This window comes from Myotis myotis, unplaced genomic scaffold (genome assembly GCF_014108235.1).
Source record: "Myotis myotis isolate mMyoMyo1 unplaced genomic scaffold, mMyoMyo1.p scaffold_m19_p_6, whole genome shotgun sequence".
Taxonomy (NCBI): Eukaryota; Metazoa; Chordata; class Mammalia; order Chiroptera; family Vespertilionidae; genus Myotis; species Myotis myotis.
In genome coordinates this window covers 79397453-79418454 of record NW_023416368.1, presented here as the reverse complement: position 1 = coordinate 79418454, position 21002 = coordinate 79397453, and the positions used below count along the sequence as shown (strand labels likewise).

Below are 21002 nucleotides of genomic sequence, written 5' to 3'. Positions count from 1 at the left end.
CTTCAAATCGCTTGCCATTAAGTGAAATTCATTAATTTATGTCCTAGTTTACTATTTGATAATCTGTCTGTTGTAGGCAGTTAGACAGACAAGAGTAGAGCAAGGACAAAGGGCCAGGTACAGCAGGTCACCAGGGTGGAAAGCCCAGACAATCAATTGTAGGGTGGGACTTTTTTTTCTTCCTCTGTCTAGCATATCAATGGTCAAGCGGTTTGGGCCCCCTCACCTTTCCTCCCTAGAGATAACATCTATGCCTCAGTTTTATTTCAGCTCCAGGCCCAGGTAAGCAACAAAGCCAGCTTGGCTGACCTCAGGACCAGCAGCATTGAATAGTGACCCCCTGACCTAGTGCCAGCCAATCTATCAGTGGAGAGCACAAACCTGAAAGGACACAGATGAAAAACTGCTGAATATTCATTGAAATCTTCCCCTGGGACCTCCCCTAAACTCTCCAACCGTAAAACTCTTAGGATGGAGGACCCAGTGCATTCTCCCTCCGGGGAGCACACCCTTGCCTTTCCCTTTTCCCCTCCCCCTTCCCTGCCCCAGGTACCTTACCATTAGCTTCCTCACTCCCAAGTTCCAAGGGCTTTTTTTTTTTTTTTTTTTTTTTTTTACCTCTAACTTGTTTCCTTAAGCCCATTCCTTCTGGAAATTATTTCTTTTATCTCTGTGATTTACCAAATATATGTTCTCTTCAAGTTTGGGGGTTGGCTCTGAATTCTTTGCTAGCCAAAACCAAAGTACCCAGGTTGCTGAACTCAGGTTTGGTCTAACCTCATGGGTCAGATACCTGATGCCATTCCCACCGCTTACAACACGTCCACCCTGATACTATATAATGAGGGCAAACACTTTGCTGGTCTTTACAGTTAGCTTGCAATAAATATTTGTTGACTACTAGGCACCTGCTGTGAACAACTTCTATATTCCTTTACGTCTTAGGGGTTGAATGAACGAAAGACTGCATTTGTGGGTGAGTGGGTGAATGGGTAGGTGAAAAAATGAGCAAAGGTAGTGGGTAACAGTTGTTCGCATTCACTGAGCGCCAATGATGGCTCTGGGCGCCAGAGACCCAAACACAGCTGCACCACGTGGCCCGTTCGGGACCACGTGACAGGCTCCGCCTACTTCCAGGAGTCCCTCCACTGTCCCACCAAGCACCGCTCCACAATCCTGATTTCCGGTTTCATCGGTCGCAGAGGTCAGTTGCCCTAACGACCACCTCGTTCCCGCCTCTAAATTGCGTCACTTCCCCCATTCCTGCTTGGACAATTGACGCGCCTGCGCAGAATGAAATCCAAGACTAGCGGGTTCCTTCCGCGCAAGCGTCCCGACTTGGGGGCGGGGCCGAGTGGCGCCGCGGTGCGCAGGCGCAGCCGTCGGTGGGTCGGGGTTCGGCCGCTAGAGAGGTGAGTTGGGGGCTTGGCGCTTTGGCTCCGCTGCTAGGGGCTTCCGGAGCTACGCGGCCCGTAAGGGAAGATCGGTCTGGGGCTGGGGTCACTGCGCGATCCGCCGGGTGCTGTGTGTGGGCGGTGCAGAGGGGAAACTGAGGCTGGGCGTCGTCGGATTGGCCTTCACCAGCCCTGGCTTCCCTCGCCCGGACCCCGGGCCTGGGAAATGCTGCTTCGCAGATCCGTGGGTGGAAAGCGGGAAGTAAAAGCGCCCCACCTGTAGGGGCCGCTCGCTGGGTATACGCTGCTGTACAGAGAAACGGTCCTTTTAAATCGGGCCCCTGTCTCAGGTCGGGGCTCCTGTCCCAGCGCCGCTGCTCTCCAAGTGGGTGACGTTGGCCAGCCTTTTGACTTCTCAGCCTCAGTTTTCCCCTCTGTAAAACGGGCATTGTCACAGCCCTTGCTTCGAGGGCGAGGGGTTTGGGGAGGATTCAAGCCACAGGGCCCAGTGGAAAGTGAGAGCTCAAATTGGCTAGCAGTCTTATTTCACACTTAGGGTCTTCTGCATATTGTGCTAGAAGCGGTCGAAATCTGCACTTGAGGACCCGCTGCACACCTCTCCCTGGCTGTGTAAAGCTTGGACAAGTCGCTTCCCCTCTTTGAGCAGCACATCTCTTATAGGGGCTGTGGAAGTATATGCCTCTAGGCAGCGGTTCTCAACCTGTGGGTTGCGACCCTTTCACAGGGGTCGCCTAAGACCATCGGAAAACACATACATAATTACATATTGTTTTTGTGATTAATCACTCTGCTTTAATTATGTTCAATTTGTAACAATGAAATTGGAGGTCACCACAACATGAGGAACTGTATTAAAGGGTCGCGGCATTAGGAAGGTTGAGAACCACTGCTAGGGTCTATATGAGAGCATTCCTTAATCAGGCTCCTGGTAAGTGCTCACTAGAGAATGGCTGGTTTTTGTTATTGTCAGAACATGGGTGTGCAACCAGTGTCCCTGAGTGATGTTCCTATTTCTTTTGTTTCTTTCCCTGATTATTTGTTGAGTCTGTTTTTCCTCTCTCTCTAGACCAGTGATTTTTAACCCCCACCCCCGGGGGGGGGGTACTGGAAAATGGGGACATTTGTGGTTGTCACAACTGGGGTGCTCCTGGCATCAAGTGGTTGTGGGGCCAGGGATGCTGCTCAACCCCCACAGTGCCCAGGACGGTTCCTCAGAGAATGATTGGCCCATTTTTGTAGGGAGCAGAAGGGGTACTTTGGAGGTAGTCTCAAGTCAGACTACCTGAGCTTAAAACTGATTTGTGCCTTAGCTGGATGACCTTGAGTGGTGCCCTTATCTTTCTAAGCCTCAGTTTTTCCTTCTGTAGAATGGGAATTAGGTGAAACAACTTAAGAGTCTCAGCAAACTGATCAGGGAGCCAAATCCAGTTGAGGCCTGTTTTTTAAAATGAATTTTTGTGGAAACACAGCACGCCCAGTGGCATACACACTGTCAGGGGCTGTTTTTGCATTGTATTAGCAGTGTTGCCTTGTTGCCACAGAGACCCTGTGGCCTGTGAAGCTGACAGAATTTACTCTGGCCTTTTTCAGAAAGTGTTTGCTGATCACTGAAATAAACCATTGCATGTACAGCACTTAGTGCAGTGCCTGGAACGTCCTCAGCATTTGTCACCTGAGGCTTATAAATCAGTCTTGACTGGAAGGGTGAGTGACTCTAAACGGGATTAAGCTCTGCGCCAGGTCAAGAGCTGTAGTCTTATTTGATCTTACGTTTTTTTTTGGCCAAGACCCAACTTGGGCTGAGGTGAGAAATGCTCAGTGATAGCTGAAGGAATAAAAGGGATTGTGGGGCCGAAACCAGTTTGGCTCAGTGGATAGAGCGTCGGCCTGCGGACTGAAAGGTCCCAGGTTCGGTTCCGGTCAAGGGCATGTACCTGGGTTGCGGGCACATCCCCAGTGGGAGATGTGCAGGAGGCAGCTGATGGATGTTTCTCTCATCAATGTTTCTAACTCTCTATCTCTCTCCCTTCCTCTCTGCGAAAAATCAATAAAATATATTTAAAAAAAAAAAAAAGGGATTGTGGGCAGGTAGGCAGGACCAAAGGTCTTGTACTGATGAGGAAACTGAGACCCAAAGAGAATGACCTCCCCAAGGAGCCTGGTTGTCACTGTTGACAGTGACCTCATGTTTTCCTGCGGCCGTGTGCATCAAATGCCGCCCAGTGCTGAGGTTAAAAGGAAGTTGGCCTGTCAGTGGCTCACAGTCCGCTGGCTGAAGACAGGCCTGGACAGAACCTGTAGGAGATGCTGGGCCCGAGGTGGGAATAGTATTGGGCTTTGCTGGGAAAAGAAGGTGCCTGGCTCTCTCTGAGGAGGTGGCCTTGCAGCTTGGTGTCGAAGGGAGAATAAGAGTTTTCCTGATGGATCAGAGGAAAGGTGAGTAGTGGGTCTGAGTGGAGCATGGAGGGTTTGGAGCCCAGGGGGTGACACACCAGTGCTGAGGGGCACACTTGTTACATTTCAGGGAGCTTTTGAGGGTTTATACTAATAAGTAAGCAGGACAGTCTGGTGGCATTTTAGAAGAAAACTTTGGGGAGTGAACACCAGTTCTAGCTTTGGGGCAGCCTTTCTTGGGTACCTGCAGTATCCTAAGGTGGGTGGGAGAAGCACCCACAGAAGTGGTGGGCCATCCTTCAGAAAGTGGGTGCCTCTCCTTCCCAAGGTGGGGGGTGGGTCACTCATTTTGGTAAGGTGTGTCATTTTTCCTTTTTTTTTTTTTAAATATATTTTATTGATTTTTCACAGAGAGGAAGGGAGAGAGATAGAAAGTTAGAAACATCGATGAGAGAGAAACATCGATCAGCTGCCTCCTGCACATCTCCCACTGGGGATGTGCCCACAACCCAGGTACATGCCCTTGACCGGAATCGAACCTGGGACCTTTCAGTCCGCAGGCCGACGCTCTATCCACTGAGCCAAACCGGTTTCGGTGTCATTTTTCCTTTTATTGATCAGTCTTTGGCAGGGAAATAAAAGGAATAGAAGTTTTTTTGTTTTTTAATGATAAAATGAAAAAGTGGACTGAGGGCTAGAAGGGATTCTGAAGGCGCCCAAGAGGAACTGTCTCTGGGACAACACCCCCCACCCCCTTTGCCCCCGAGCCTGGGGCATCGCCTGCTCACCCTTACCAGGCTTATTCTTGTGCTCTGTGCCCTGCCCTGTGCCCTGGTGGTGCTTTCTGAGAGCTCATACAGGCCTCACTGTTAGGAGAGAGTAGGTCTTTGAGAATGTTGTCCTGCAGCCAAAGACCTACAAGTTGTGATTGTTCCAAAGACACAGAGTGCCTAGTAGCCATCGAGCAAAAGTGCTGTCCCTGTGTCAGGCTGGGCCCTGCTCTGTGAGGAGCAGAAATTTTGTTCGTCTCAAAGCCATGAGTTAAAATCAAATGTTCACACTGTTTGCTGTCCTCCCTGCTCAATGAGGTGAGAGGAGAGGCAGCAGTTTTTAGGGACCACCTGTGTCAAACACTGCCCAGTCCTCTGCTGTGGACCCATAATCCCTTTTCTGCACTTCCAAAACCCAAATATTCAACACACAGATGATTTCCCAAAGTTTGTAGCAAAATCATTTGGCTAGAAAATCTGACCTGTGCTGACCTAAAGCCTTAATTTTCCCCACTTAGTGTCTAGCAGTGGTTTTCAGCTGGGGTGGTTTGGCCATGTCTGAGGACATTTGTGATTGTCACCACTTGGGGGGTGCTCCTGGAATCGAGTGGGTGGGGGCCAAGGATGCCCCCACAGAGAATGACCCAACCGCCATGCCGGCAGTGCTGAGGGAGAGAAACCCTGCATTAATTATTTGGGGAAATAGCGAATTTAATCCCTTCTCACAGTAGACACCAGTATAAGTCCCCAATGGTCAGATAGTATAAACCAGGATGAGCCCAGCATCTGTGTGTCACCCCCTATCTCCTCCCATTCAGGCTGTGCATTTAAATGTGTGCAGCCTCCTAAGACCTCAGTAGTCAGGTGGTTATGGAACACAGTCTCCTGGGATGCATGGACTCCCCTGACCCGGGATGATCCTGCTCCCACCCCCAGCTCCCAGGGCACATTAGATGGATGCCAGGGATGCTGTTCAATATTCCATAGTGCACAGGAAAGTTCCTCACGCAGAAAATGTTCCGCACATTGATGGTGCCTGGGTGGAGAAACCCTGCATTAGGTCGCTGAATTCTCAACCACTTGTGAAGACATTTGTTAACCCATTTTATAGAAGAGGAAAGTGAGGGGCCTCAACTGGGACTCTCAGATGTGACACAGGGACAGGGAAGCCAGCATGCAGTTGGCCTTGGGTAGAAATGGCCAGACCTAAGACATTATGGCTCCAGGTCTTGTTCTTCAGGAAAAAGGGATGTATTCTCTGGCCCATCACCCATACACAGGCCCAGGACAGGCTCCAGGGCCCCTGACTTGTTGACACAGGGCGTATGGGAGGAAATCACATCAGTAGACAGGAGAAGCCTAGTGACAGGCAGCAAGAGTTGCCTTAAATTACTTCAGTGGTGGCAGGAGGGGTGGGAGCAAAGGCCCTGAGATACAAAGGGTCCGAAGCGTTGGAAGAACTGAAATGAGTGTGACTTCATTTTTTCCATTTCCTAAACCTCCAATGTCAGCCCCTCCAGCCTCAGCTCCATCCAGGAGTGCAGGAAACAGTTGTGCTAAAGATCAGATTTCTTTTTTCTGCTATTCTTAAGCAAACAGCCCACGTGTCCCTGAAAGGGAAGCAGATCCTCTCACCCCACACACACAACCGGAAACCCAGTGTGAATCTCACATGACTCGGTGTGCTCAGAAGTGGTGCCCAGGACTCTTAGGCAAAGTCCAGCCGCTCAGCTGTATGTTCTTGCCCTGCTGCCTGTTGAACTTGTGACCCGCTCTGTAAGGCCCTGGCACGCCTCCATCCAGTGCCGGAGGAGAGGGTGTCAGCAAACAAAGGCCCAAGTAGTAAATACTGTCAGCTTTGGGGGCCACAAGGGAAAGTCAGGCATACTATTATGTAGGCACTTATATTCATAGAATACAAAAGCCATTCTCAGCTAAGCAGGTAGCTGAATGTGACACTTGACCCGTTTTAGAACAGACTATGCAAAAGGATCCGGGTCCTGGGATCTCAGGGGTTTATATCCTAAGAGGAGGACCTTTGAAACAAAGTTTCTTAATTAGAGTAAAATAGACATAAAATTTGCTATTTTAACTATTTTTTGTTTGTTGTGTTAATCCTCACCCAAGGATATTTTTTCCATTGATTTTTAGAGAGAGTGGAAAGGAGGCGGGGGTCAGATCGAAAAACATCAGTGTGAGAGAAACAAATCAATTGGTTGCCTTCAAGCTGCACACACCCCAACTGAGCTAGGATCAAACTTACAATCCAGGTACGTGCCCTTGACCAGGAATCAAACCTGAGACCCTGTGTGGATTGACACTCTAACCTCTGAGCCACACCAGCCAGGGCTAACTATTATTTTTAAGTAACAGTTCAGTGGGTGTAAGTACATTCACATTGTTATGCAACCATCACCACCATCCATCTCCAGAACTTTCTTATCTTCCGAAACTGACATTTTAAGAGAGAGAGAGAGAGAGAGAGAAACATCCATTTGTTGTTCTACTTATGCATGCATTGGTTGATTCTTGTATGTGCCCTGACTGCGCATCAAACCCATAACCTTGATGTATTGGGGCAATGCTCTAACCAACCGAGTTACCCAGCCAGGGCCTGCCTCTGAATTTAACTCCCCTAAGGACCTCCTATGACTGGAATCACAGTATTTGTCCTTCTGTGTCTGGCTTATTTCACTGAGGATAATGTCCTCCAGGCTTACCATGTTGTAACATGTGTCAGAATGTCCCCTTAAAGCTGGATGATAGTCTATGGCCGTGGTCGGCAAACTGCGACTCGCGAGCCACATGCGGCTCTTTGGCCCCTTGAGTGTGGCTCTTCCTAAGCCTTATGAGTACCCTAATTAAGTTAATAACAATATACCTACCTGTATAGTTTAAGTTTAAAAAATTTGGCTCTCAAAAGAAATTTCAATCGTACTGTTGATATTTGGCTCTGTTGACTAATGAGTTTGCCGACCACTGGTCTGTGGTATAGATCAGCGGTCGCCAACTGGTGTTCCGTGAGGTCCGAAAGGTTGGCGACCACTGGTATAGATGGAGCACATTGTGTGTATCCACATTCATCCATCAATGGGCTTTGGAGTTCTGTCCACCCTTCAGCTACTGTGAGTCACCCTGCTGCCTGTCGAGAATATGTGTAGAACAACAGCATTTTGGACGTTCTTGGCAGCATGTCTGTCTCCTTGGGTTTAGAGGCCGGCAGGTGGCCAGTTTGTTCTCAGGACCCTCCAGCTGGGGAGCACGAGTCACCTTTTGGGACTTCACTGTCTTCGAAGCAAGCAGGGTGTGGTTGCTCTTCGTGGGCCTCTGTGTATCGCCCCCAAGATCCTCTAGCCATTTGTCCTCCAGGCTCTGGCCCATCCTGACCCCAGACCTGGGTCCAGGGATGCTCTTGGGCCAAAGGTACTGCTTGGTAAAGGCTCATTGTGTCCAAAAATAGAGGGGGAAACTCATAACCACGCCCCAAGAGCTTTCCAGGGTGTCTATAACTTTCTGTCCAACTACAAGCGCTCCAACGTAGCTATTTTAAGTTTGTCCCCTTTTTAGACATTGAGATATAATTCACATACCATAAAAAGTAGTAGGTTTTCGTATATTCACAGGGTTGTGCAGCCATCACATGAGTTCCAGAGCATTCCATTACCCCTGAAAGCAGCGGAGTCCCTATTAGCAGTTACTCCCCAGCCCCTGACAACCACAAACTCCCTTCCTCTGGATTTGCCTGTTCTGGGCATTTCATAAAAATGGAGTCACAGTGTGGCCTTTTGTGTCTGGATCCTTTCCTTCTAAGAAGCAGGTGATGGATGAGGTTTTCCATGTACCACAGACAGAGCTTGTAGCGTGGCCAGCATCACATGCCTTGACTGCCCTTGCACTGCAGCTTTTAGGTGCCAGACGCTGGCATCAGCTCTGTGTGCTGCCAGGGGTTAATGACTTGCTCTTCTGATCTCTGGCCAGTGACGGGTTAATGATGATGGGGTCAGGAGGCCCACTCCTTGATTTCTAGGGGGCACAGGCTATTCACCCCACTGGAGGTATTTCAAGGGGACCAAGATGCTTTACACCGTGGCTCCCAGCCGTGCTGAGCGGATATGAGCCACATGGCAGCACGTAGGTCCCCGCCCCGCTCTGTGTCCTCTCTAAATGGGAGCAGCGATGCACCTCGGGAAGTGCATATGGTGGAAGTGAGATGCGCTGTGTAAAGTGCCAGGCGCATCACAGTAGCTCTGGTAGCAGACTCCTCACACGCTTCTTATTCTCACCCAGACACTAGACTAAGGATATCGGGGACTGGTCCCTCTCTGTGGGGGGGGCCACCCTGGGCTCTGTGGAGGTTGAGCAGATCCCCGGCCTCACCCACTCAATGCCAGGAGCACCCCCAGTCATGAGAACCACAGATGTCTCTAGACAAAGCCCAGGCAGTACAGCATGGTGCAGAGGAAACCGGGAGGCCCTTAGGTGGCCTGGAAAGGGATCCGTGCCCTGCAGGGCCTTTCCGTCTGCTCAAGCTATCCCATGGTGCCTGTGTCACCCCTGTGGGCCTTGGAAACTTGGGGTTCACAGACCTCCAAGACTCCAGCCCATGCGAGGCAGCCCTGGGGAGCCCCAGGCTATCCCCATCCAGCCAGTGAAAGGGCGAAGACCGCCAGGTCCAGGGCTATGTTACCCTCCTGTGAGATCAAGGAGGGACTGCACGGGGTGCTCCGCCCACCCACATGCCCAAGAGCAGGGGCTCTGAGCCTCATTGCTTCAGTGTCTCATCTGTGAAATGGGATTGTTAATGTTTTGCCTCACAGATGAAAGTGGCCAGTGTGCTTGGGTGGGGGACACACCTTCTGCAGAGTCCTGCCTGGAGTATGACCTGGGAGTAGGTGGAAGAGTGCGTATCTAAGCAGCCCAGTCCTCATGCTTTTGCCCGGGGTCTGCAGATCCTGAAAACCCCTGGGCGTCATCTCTTCCCATCTCAAGATGGATAACAAGAAGCGCCTCGCCTATGCCATCATCCGCTTCCTACATGACCAGCTGCGGCACGGGGGGCTCTTGTCGGACGCCCAGGAGAGTTTGGAAGGTATGCAGGGGCCTCTGTCAGCCCCGGGAATGGAGTCTCCTGTCTCCAGCTTTGTGCCCCCACTGCCTCCTCCCACTCCTGCTCCTCTTCCTCCCCACCTCCCTTTCTTTCATCGGAGCCTAGAACCATTACAGGGTGGGTATGATAGGTCAGCACACGTGTCCAGCCGTGGACGCTGCTCCTGTCCTGGTTTCACAGCCAAGAACACCGAGCCCTGAGCAGGCACAGGACTGAGCTCTCCGGCCTCCTAGCCCAGTGCTCTTCCCCCACTGCAAGGGTGCCAACCCCTGTCATTAGGCAGGCCTTCTGTAGGAGGGAAAGGAGGCATGTGTGTCCTGGGGCAGAGGGCAGGTGGGGCAGCCCTGCGCCGGTGGCCCAGGGCTCTGAGTAGTTCCTGTCCGTCCCACGTGCAATTATGTTGCCCCTGGAAGGAGCCCAGTCATGAAGACTTGGGCGGGGGGTGGTGTGGTCTTAAGCTTTGGGTTCTGGCCGGACTCCTTGGAGGTTCAGCAGAATGTCCTGGGCATCTGGATCCCCGAATGGCACTCCAGGCTGGGCTCAGCTCCGCAGCTTCCCAGCAAGGTAGCCCAGCAGTGTGACCCCATGGAGAGCCCCACACTTCCTTGCTGTCAGGGCTCAAGGGCATGCCTAACTGTCCAGAGCTTCCCAAGGCTCTGGGCTGACCAGGAAGAATCCAAACCAGGGTCAAGGAGCACACACTACATACACACTGTGCTCCAGGGTCGCTGCCAACCCACTTGCAGAAAACCAGGCGTGAGCCCTGCCCCGGAGCCTCATAAACTCAGGTCCGTGCCGGAGAAAATATCTGTGTGTTCCTTGCAGTTGCCATCCAGTGCCTGGAGACCGCCTTCGGGGTGACATTGGAAGACAGCAACCTCGCACTCACTCAGACTCTTCCAGAAATATTTGAAGCTGCCGCGGGCAAGGTGAGCTGCGGGGCCGCCCCCATCACAGCCAAGAACAGTGAGAGCAGCATGGGTAGCCAATGGCTCCGAAGCACGTCCCTCCTGGTGAGGGAAGTGGGGCACCTGCATTGGGGGCACTGGGCCTGGTTCCTCTCTCTCAGAGCTCAGCGGCCCCTGACAGGGAGGAAGGCTCAAGGAGCCGAGTTTGGAGGAGGAGGACAGCGGGATTGCCAGCTTTTTTCTTTGGGGCCAGGAGATGCCACAGAACCTGAGGAGTCCTGAGGTAACCCCGCCTTCGGAGGAGGACTCGGCCGAGGCAGAGCGCCTCAAAACCGAAGGTGAGAGAAGGGTTCTCTGTCCTCACGGGCACCTCTCCACCTGGCTCTGAAGTCGAGGTGGGGGTGCTGTTGGACAGTAGACGGCAAACCAGCCTTTGGAGACAGGAGTCCGGGTGGGGACGGCTTTTAAGAACACAGATGTATGTGGAGAAACCATAGCCTCACACACAATGGGTGGAAATGTAAGCAGTGCAGCTGCTGTGGACAATGGTCTGACAGCTTCCCAAATAGTTAAACACAGTGATCACATGACCCAGCAAACACACACGCCCACAAAGATGCTTGTACACAGATGCTCACAGGAGCACAGTTCGTAGTAGCCAAGAAGGGTAAACCACCCAGATGTCTGCCTGCTGGTGAGTGGGTACATACAAGATGGCCTATCCATGCACTGGATTATTCCTCAGCCATGAAGAGCAGTGAGGCACTGACCATACTACAGCGCAAATGGACCTTGAACACATGACGCTCAGTGAAAGACGCCAGACACAAAAGGCCACACGGCGTGATTTTGTTAATGTGAAATGTCCAGAACAGGAAAATCCACAGACCTAGGAAGTGGGTTCATGGTTATCGGGCTGGGAGGGGAGGATTGACTACTGATGAGGACAGGGTTACTTCTCGGGGTGGTGGAATGTTCTGAAATTAGATGGAGGTTATGGTTGCACAACTCTGAATATACTAAAAAGCCACTTAATTGTACACTTTTAAAGGGTGATTTGTGTGGTATGTGGATTACATCTCATTAAAATTGGGCTCTATTTCTGAAAAGATGCAAAAGTGACAGTATTTGAGACTTAGGTCCCCAAATACCACAGTCAAAGCAGTGACAGCTACCATCACCAAGCGCTGGCTCAGCCAGCCCCTGAAGACACTCGATGCAGACCGCACCCGAGCCTGAGTGTTGCATCCTGGCCCCTGAAACCCCAGACCTTCAATTAGGAGCTGGGAGAGCTGGGAATGATTCCTCAGACCCCCTCAGGTCTCGTGTGAACAGCCAGTGTACATTTTTTTCTTTTTCTGTAGGAAACGAACAAATGAAAGTCGAGAACTTTGAGGCTGCCGTGCACTTCTATGGGAAAGCTATCGAGCTCAATCCCGCCAACGCCGTCTATTTCTGTAACAGGTACCTGCCGGCCTGCTCGGAGGCCGAGCCAGCCAGTCTCACATCCTGCAAACAGGATGGGCTGTTGTCTGTAGGTTACTGATCGCCCCACCGCAGTCCCAAATACACATGGTGTCAGGCGGTCAGCGAGCTGTCAGAGTCGATAGTGACATTTAAATTAGATGGCACCATTCTCTACTCCGATGTGGGGCCAAGAAAATAACCCACAATTTGGATACGTGACATGCTCATGACAGCATTGGCAATAGTGAGGAACTGCACCTGGCCTGTCATTTTTCTTTTTCCTTGTTTTTAAAAAATTAAGTTTATTGGAGGAACAGTGGTTGGTAGCATTGTATAAATTTCAGATATACAGCTTTATAACATGACATCTGTGTACTCCATTGTGTGCTCACCACCCAAAGTCTAATCGTCTTTCCGTCATAATGTATTTGACCCTGGCCTGTGCTTATTTACTTATTTATTTATTTTTATTGATTTCAGAGAGGAAGGGAGAGAGAAACATCAATGATGAGAGAAAAATTACTGATTAGCTGCCTCGGGCACACCCCACACAGGATGGAGCTTGCATCCCAGGCGTGTGCCCTGACCAGGAATTGAACCGTGACCTCCTGGTTCACAGGTTGATGCTCAACCACTGAGCCATGCCGGCTGGCTTGGCCTATGCTTTTAAAGGAAAAGTCAAATGAGCTGTCACATAGCCTCACTGTACGGAATATTGTGTTAATGAGAGGGACTGAGTGGAGAGCAGGAGGCAGAGTCGCACAGTCGGTGTGGAAGCCGTGGGAACACACAGTGTACAAAAGACACCAGAAGCATGTATGCCAAAGGTTGTCCACATCACCTCTGGGTAGAAGTGTTTTTGTTTCTTTTTTTTAAACTATTTTTTGGGGGAAGTAATTCTAGATATACAGAAAAGTTGCAGAGAGACTTATCTGGCATAAAATGGGCCTGAGCTTCACCCAAAAGGAAGAGCCTCCATGGCGAGCCCTGGGACTGTGGGTTCAGAACCAGGTCCTGACACTGCCTGTCTGCTGTGCAGCATTGGGCCACACCCCTCTCCCCCCCTCAGCTTTCGTTTCCTCTGGCAAATGGGATAGCACCCTTTCCCCAGCCCCCAGCACAGGTGCCTAGCAGACAGATGCCTATGTCAAAGCCCACATACCCCTTCACAACCCCGTGCCCACCCTACCTTACGGATGGGGAAACCAGGGCCCATCCACAAATGGCTTATCGTAGGTGACCAGTGAGGGACACAACTCTGAACACCCTGCTTTGTTTCCCTAGAGCCGCCGCCTACAGCAAACTGGGGAATTACGCGGGGGCCGTGCAGGACTGCGAGCGGGCCATCTGCATAGACCCATCCTACAGCAAAGCATATGGGAGGATGGGGTGAGTGCCTGGGCAGGCGCCCCTCGTGGGGCCGGACTGCCCCTTCCCCTGCATCCACCACATTCCTCTTCTGATTGTGTGGAGGGTTTTCTGTTCCATTAACCAACTCTCCAACGCCAGCGGTGGGTTCAGCCATTCAATTTAGTCCTGACACCACCTACCTGGAGGTAGTCAGACCCCACTGGTGCAGGGCTCAGCCCCACGTCAGACACCAGTCACGAGTTGTCACTGTGTTTCTGACCAACCAGCTATAATAAGGGCTTCCCATGACCCCCTCCTCAGGATGGACAATTCCCTAGAGTGACTCACAGAATTCAGGAAAACACTTTACCTACATTTACCAGTTTGTTAGAAAGGATACAGATGGAACAGCCAGATAGAGGCACACAGGGTAAAATCCAGCATGGTCCTGGGTTTGGGTGCCAGAGCCCCTTTCCCTGTGGAGTTGGGGGTGCCACCCTCCTGGCACGTGGATGTGGTCACCCTCTAGGTGTGGTTAGAGGGGCTTGTGAATAACAGAGGACACACCTATGACTCAGGAAATGTCAGGAGCTCTGCCAGGAGCAGCAGGGACAAGGACCAATAAACATCTTTGTCTGACCACCCTGGCCCCATCCTTTGGCCCTTCAAAGCCCTTGGTGTTGAGTACCACCACTAGGACACAAGTCATTTGAATTGTCATATGTTCATCCCCTTAGCCCCTCCCCTGACCTCCTCTTGTGTCCTCCACTGGAGCCCAGACTGGACCAGGAATGATGGCATTGACATGGAGACAGTTTGAGGTGTGGGGACTGAGGGAGGGGCCAGAGCTCTTGGGGCCTCTCCCTTCATCCCCAGCATCTCCCCCCAGCCTGGCGCTCTCCAGTTTGAACAAGCACGCGGAGGCTGTGGCCTACTATAAGAAGGCCCTGGAGCTGGACCCCGACAACGAAACATACAAATCCAACCTCAAGATCGCGGAGCTGAAGCTGAGAGAGGCACCCAGTCCCGTGAGTCCCCTGGGAGCAAGGGCGTGATGCTGTCGGAGGCAGAGCACAGGGCAGGCCAGGCAGACGCGCTCACAGCTCACAGGCTGAGGGCTGGGCCGCTAGGGGACCTGGCATTTGTTTAATCAGGTCTGAGACACACATTCGGAAGTGCCTGTCAGGGAGGAAGACGCTTTTGTTCTCACAGAGCCCCAGAAACGGGAGAGGACGTGCTGCAGGGTCACATGGGGAAGCACCAGGGTCAGTCAGGTGAAGGAAGAGGGGACATGTGGACCAGAGCCTTGATTATGATTTCATGAGAAGGAAGGGGTGAGGTGGGGGGAGCAGGCTTAGGTTTTACTAGTTTGAATAATTCCAGGGGTCTCTGGTAGGGGCTAGCCCTAACGGGCACCTGACTCTGGGGTGACTAGGGCGAAAGGCTAGTGGCTGAGTGTGAGGGCCCCGTAGAGAAGGGGTGGGAGTGGACAGTGGGTTGCCTGACTTGCCTCTGAAAGGTGCACTCCTAGGTGAGTTATTGACCGTCTCTAGCATTGGTTACCCTGAGGAGGGCCCATCCCTCCAGGGTCTGCCAGGCCCCAGGTGTCAGAGCATCAGAAAATGAAAGATGCGTTAACACAGTACTTCTCCCTGGTGATGGACGGTGGGGCTCCTGCTTTTTATGAAGCACCCCTAGCCCTGTGGGCTGGCTGCTCAGGCCGAGAGAGCATCTGTTTGAGCTAAACACCTCTTAGAACTCCAGAGGGGCCCCACAGGGGGTACTAGCTCTCAGATCCTGGGCCAGTGTCATCTCCCTGTGTCCTGATCCACTAACCGTGCTTTCCTCACCCACAGACAGGAGGGCTCGGCAGCATCGACATCGCGGGCCTGCTGAACAACCCAGGCTTCATGAGCATGGTGACTGCCCTCCTCGCCCCAGCAGCGTCCTCGCCCACCACCCGGGCCTGCCACGCCACTGCCTGCCATAGACCAGGGCCACTCATGTGGCACAGTGGACACTGGGGCTGGGGTCACTCTGGGATGGGGGCCTGCCTGGGCACTATGGGGTGTTGAGCAGCATCCCTGGCCCCACCTACTCCAGGCCAGGAGCACCCCCAGTGATGACAACCACAGATGTTTCAATTGTTGTCTTGTGTCCCCTGGGGCCAGCATACCCCCAAGGGAGACCCCCCCCCCTCCATTATTGAGCCAAAGGACAAATTAGATCCCACCTCTCCTGGCTGAATAACGTGGGGAAACTGCCTCCCCGCTGCCCAGCATGGTGTTCTCACAAGGAGACGGATAGGGCCACACCTGCCGGTCCGGATGGGACAGCAGGGCACTAGGTATCCCACTGAGAGCGGCTCCCCGCTGTGACCTGGGGGCTGGCCCTTACACACACATGCCCATTGCTGAGTGATCTTGCTTGGCCTGAGGCCCCACTGCCGGCCTACAGGCCTCAGGGTGCAGGGTCTCAAACTGTCTGGAAGAGAAAAATCCTCAGTACATCAAGGAGCATCTCGCCTCCTAAATGCAGCAGAGGTTGTACTTCCATTGTAAGCCCGTGCTGCAGCAAAGCCAGGGTCTTCGTTGAAGTTCAGGGATGAGTACCAGCACTCTAAAAGGCACCTGGCTCAAGGACTCGGCCTCATAGCAGCCTTCCAGCTCCTGCTGGTTTGTGTACTGTTACTGGCACGGCCATCACCCTGCATTTGTGGCTTTTGGCAGAGCTGAACAGTTGGAGCAGAGACACCCTGAAAGCTGACAGTCCTTAACCTATGGCCCTTTACAGAAAGTTAGGCAGCCCGTGAGCAGTGGTCTGGCAGAACCCTGACCTGGGTTCTGAGGAGATGTCCCCAGTGGAGCTGTGAAGGCACGAAAGTGCCCAGTGCAGTGTTGCTGACTGATAGAGCCAAACGAGGCTGCCTGGCTCTCCTGATGTCTCGTGACCCCAAAAAGATAGAAAATACACACACTCAGGGACACCTAAGGTGCCAGCAAAGAAAGGATAGGTGCCCTGGAGTCTCCTGAAATAAGGGTCCCAAACGGGATCAAAGTGGTGAAACATGAGTCACATCGCATGGAGGGAGAAATGGGGTGTAGGGGAGAGGCCGGGGGAGCAAGTACCTGGGGTGACATACTTGCTGTGCTGGGGCAGGAGAGCCCAGGGTGCTTGAGAGGGAACCTTCTCCGTCGGAGCATGTTGGAAGCTGTCCCCTGACCATCGTTTTTTTTCCTCAGGCATCAAACCTGATGAACAGCCCCCAGCTTCAGCAGCTGTAAGTGACAACCCTTTCTTTCCCCTGGGTCTTGTGCTTAAATCTCTTTGTGGTAAAACACATCAGGTTATTATTTTAACCATTTAGTTTACAACTCAGTGGCATTACGTGCATTTCAGTGTCATGCAGCTATCCCCACCGCCGAGTTCCAGAATATTCCACCACCCCAAAAGAAGCCCCATCATTATAGTCACTCTCCCTTCCCCTAATCCCTGGCAATAATTAACCCACTTCCTGTCTGTGAATTTAATTTTTCTGTTCTGGAAATTTCACTGCGACCTTTGGTGTCACAGACATTTCTCAGTGTCACCTGGGGGCCAGAATTGTCCCATTGAGAATCAGTGTCGTTAGGGCAAAAAGCCATTCCTGGAAACGCTGATGACCTCACAGGGCTGCCATCAGGGAGAAGGGTCGTGACACAGAACGTCTCCTGCTAGCAGAGGCCAAGGGCTGAGTGGAGCCACTGGGGGACGGGTGGGCTGGGCCATCCTGTACAAGTCACAGGCTTTCCTCTTGCAGCATGTCCGGGGTGATTTCCGGCAGCCACAACCCCCTGGGGACTCCTGGCACCAACCCCTCACAGAATGACCTGGCCAGTCTCATCCAGGCGTGAGTAGACCTGCATAGTGGAGGCACGGTGGGCAGGCAGGGACGCTCCACGTGGGAAGATGGAAGCGTCAGCGCTGTGACCTCCAGCGAGCGGGCACACTGCTGTTGAGGGTCACATGCGGGGGACGCGTGGCGAATGCCTGGGGGACACGTCCATGTGGATGTTGGGGGAGCTGGCTGGTGTCCCAGCGAGCTGAGCCCGGCGCCTCTCTCACAGGGGCCAGCAGTTCGCGCAGCAGATGCAGCAGCAGAACCCAGAGTTAATTGAACAGCTTCGAAATCAGATCCGAAGTCAGACACCCAGTGCCAGCAACGATGACCAGCAGGAATGACCGCTCACGTGAGTCCCCTCGGGGGGGAGGTGCACCCCCTTCCAGATGTTTCCACTGAATTTTGCTCCTCCCCCTCCCAACTCCCACTGAGAGACATGAACTGAAACTTCACAGCTTCTGGAAGGGCTGGTCCCTAAGCGTGTCTATAGGTGACAAGAGTACAGGAAGTATCGGCAGAGTGCTTTTCTGTGCACCTGCGGAAAGTGTCCTGGTGGCCCCAGTGGGTGCGAGATGAGGTCACCTGGGCAGGGGAAGGACAGACCTATCCACCGCTCCTTCCTGCCCACGTGTTCTGCCTGGGTTTCGTGATTGGGGGTTTTGTCTTGTTTTACTGTGAGCAGATGTTACATGTACACCTGCTTAAAAATACACTCGGAGGGTCCCTGGAGGCCTTGGCTGGCTTGGTTAGCTGTCCCTGGGCCCCTGACCGCCACCCTGTCTGTCTCCAGTGATTCTGCTCCTTGGAGACAGGTTGCAGGTGGCTTTCTTTATTTTGTTACCGTCCTCCTCACATTTTTATATTAACCATGATTTTTTAAATAGAAAAATGTAAAGAAAAAGCACAGAAAACAACCTTAATCTTTCCATGTAAAGCAACGAATGTTAATATTTGGAGTATACTCCCCCACCCCCTTTTTTTTGGCCTTAATTTTAAGACAAAACATAGACCAGTTTTGTATTTGTTTTTTGTTGGAATTTTATCCCCCAAGTACTTTCACCTACATTTTCACGTCTGGGCCCCAGAACCACCTGTGCTGGTGACCGTGCTGTTTCTGTGCTCACACGGCACCACGATCCACGCGGAGGCAGAGTGCATTGCGACCCCATCAGCGGCAGCGATGCCCTCTGGAATCTGGGCGCCCGCCTGGCTGACCACCGCATGTCTTGTCCTTCCAGCCATTCCAGTGCCGTCGGGTTCTCCCCAGCTGACTGGAGCCTCCACACATTCTGCCGTTTTCTCCCATTGGATTGCCAGAGAGGGAAAAAGAAAACGAAATTGGACTTGCATGAGATGGATTTTTATGCTTTTTATTTTTTCCTTTCACCCTCACCTCCCTTTTTGTACTCCCTTATGGCTCCCAGACCCTTCTCGAAACAGAGCCAGCAAGCTGTGAACGCAGACCAGCATCAATCTCCAAAAAACCCAGTCACTAAAGTATTTTCTAGAATATTCTGAAGTGGGAATGGTCCTCGGGGGTGTTCTCCGAGAAGTTACCGGTTTTACGTCCAGCTACGTACGAAGCCTGAAGCCTCTTTTTGAGTCAACCTTGTCTGCTTGGACGAGCTCACTGCCAGCCACAGTCTGGGCACCAGTGTCCACCGGACCCTCAGACCACAGGTTTTTGCATGAGGAACTTTAGTTGCAGATTCCTAAAGACATTTTCATTTCCCTGTGCCTGTCGGGAACGGGACTGTTTTGGGGTTCCTAGGGCCAGCTTTGGGGACAATCGAGCATTTTGATGTGCTTTTCACCCCTTTTGATCCTCCTCCAGTACTCACACCCGACAGACCACGAGGCGGGTGATCATGACCCTGGGGCCTGGCCCCCAAGCCATCCCAACCTGCCTGTGTGTTCTGGCCCACGGACTCCCAGCGGGCTCCTCCTGTTCTGGGGCCACTGTGTCCCCCTCCTCAGCCTGCAATTGCCAAGCAGGCAGCCAGGGATGGGTAGCCTGCCTAAGATGCAAGGCCACCATGGACATCCCTGCATCCCCTGCTTGGTCAGGGTCTCAGGGTGAATCTGCTGAGACCCTGTGCTGGCAGCAGTGTTGGAGGCTCCCTGGTGGTTTGCAAAGTTGACTCAGTGCCGTGTGTCATAGGAAACTAGTAGGAAAAAGGCACACCACCCGCCACTGCAGTCATCACTTGGATGGCAAGGTGGCCCTAACTCTTGAGTGCTAGCCATGGTGACAAGAGTAATGTGTGGGAATAAATAGACATTGTGACCTCTGCCAGTCTCTGCATTGACCTCTCGGCACCACCCCTGCTCTCCCTGCCCCAAGTTTCTAGAATCCCCACAGCCTAGAGTTTCCACATCACTCAGGCCATGAGGAATAACATCACTGCCTGACGTGACATGACAGCTCTTCTTGTGCCAGGGTCCCAGATGGTCCCAGAAATGGCAAACCTCGGGCTGTCCCATGTTTTTCCCTCACCTTTGACCACAGTCACACTCACACACCCACCATGTAAGTGATGACCTTAGGGGTCAAGCTAGAATTCTAGATTCTCAGGGACAGAGCAGTAAAGTTATTGTTCATTGCTTTTCTAGTATGTTCTCACAAATTTCACTATTCTGTAACCCAAGACCCTCCCTTCCATAACTTCCAGAGGAGAGACCTGGCCCCAGGCAGAAAGGAGCCCAGGAAACCCAGGCTTGTCTTGGCACCAATCCTAAGGTTCCATCCCCAAACGCTTGTGAATATAGAAAGCACTCCACAGTCACTACATAAGCCTTGCATGAATTCTCAGCTCCTATTTACAACATTATGTGGTAGGCACCATCATACCCATTTCACAGGTGAAGAAACTGAGCTTTGACTCTCAGCTCACCCAGCCCTTGAATGGCAAAGCTGGTGCAGTGCGACCCCTGATTGCAGGTCCTATGCTAGGAGTGGCTGAGGACCCCACCTCTATGTGAGGGCTGCCCCCTTCATCCACAGATGAAGGCTCAGCAGTGATCCTCCCACAAGTCAGAAAATCACGAAGTACGACTGCAAATCAGCAGCCCCAGGAAACAGTCTGGTATGGACAGTGAGTGGGGAGGGGGCAAGAATGAGGCCTGTGCCTGTCTTACAGGGTCGTCACCAGGGGTGATTCTGTCACAGAATCACTACTGTAGTGACTGGCTGTGCTCCTGGCATCAAATGGGTGGGGGGCCAGTAATGCTGCTCAACACCCAGAAGTGGCCAAGACAGCCCCTCACAGAGAATGACCTGGCCCCAATGTCCACAGTGCTGAGGGGAGACCCTCCGCTAGGACAGTGCATATCAATGTGTGACACCTCCCAGCCCAGCAATAGCAGCTGGGAGCTGGGTAGAAATGCAAATTCTTGGCCTTCCACCGCCAGACCTACTGGATCAGAAACTCAGAGTGGGTCCCAGTCATATGTGTGTGTTAACAAACACTCCTGATGATTCTGATGCCCACCAATGTTCTAGAACCATTGGTTGGGTCTATGCATTCCGAATTTATTTAGCCAGCCCCCTATGCATTGTGCATTTAATATAGGCAGCATGGTGTGGCTCAGTGGTTGAGCATCAACGCATGAACTAGGAGGTCACGGTTCGATTCCAGGTCAGGACATGCCTGGTTGTGGGCTCGATCCAGTAGGGGGTGTGCAGGAGGGAGCTGATCAATGATTGTCATC

General features: G+C 52.3%; 1 protein-coding gene across 2 annotated transcripts; it reads left to right on the top strand.

Moving 5' to 3' along the window:
- Nucleotides 1–1312: 1312 nt before the first annotated feature.
- SGTA (small glutamine rich tetratricopeptide repeat containing alpha) lies at nucleotides 1313–19583 on the top strand. Of its 2 annotated transcripts, none has more exons than XM_036314139.1 (12): nucleotides 1313–1412; nucleotides 9529–9668; nucleotides 10512–10615; nucleotides 10848–10932; nucleotides 11959–12058; nucleotides 13346–13450; nucleotides 14301–14439; nucleotides 15268–15330; nucleotides 16654–16691; nucleotides 17211–17300; nucleotides 17518–17640; nucleotides 18530–19583. In XM_036314139.1, exons 2-11 carry the CDS (start codon nucleotides 9569–9571, stop codon nucleotides 17630–17632), a joined length of 939 nt encoding a protein of 312 aa, XP_036170032.1. In that variant the 5' UTR covers nucleotides 1313–1412; nucleotides 9529–9568; the 3' UTR covers nucleotides 17633–17640; nucleotides 18530–19583. The 2 variants fall into 2 exon arrangements, with proteins under 2 accessions (XP_036170032.1, XP_036170034.1); XM_036314141.1 differs by lacking the exon at nucleotides 1313–1412 and adding an exon at nucleotides 3006–3119.
- Nucleotides 19584–21002: the final 1419 nt, after the last annotated feature.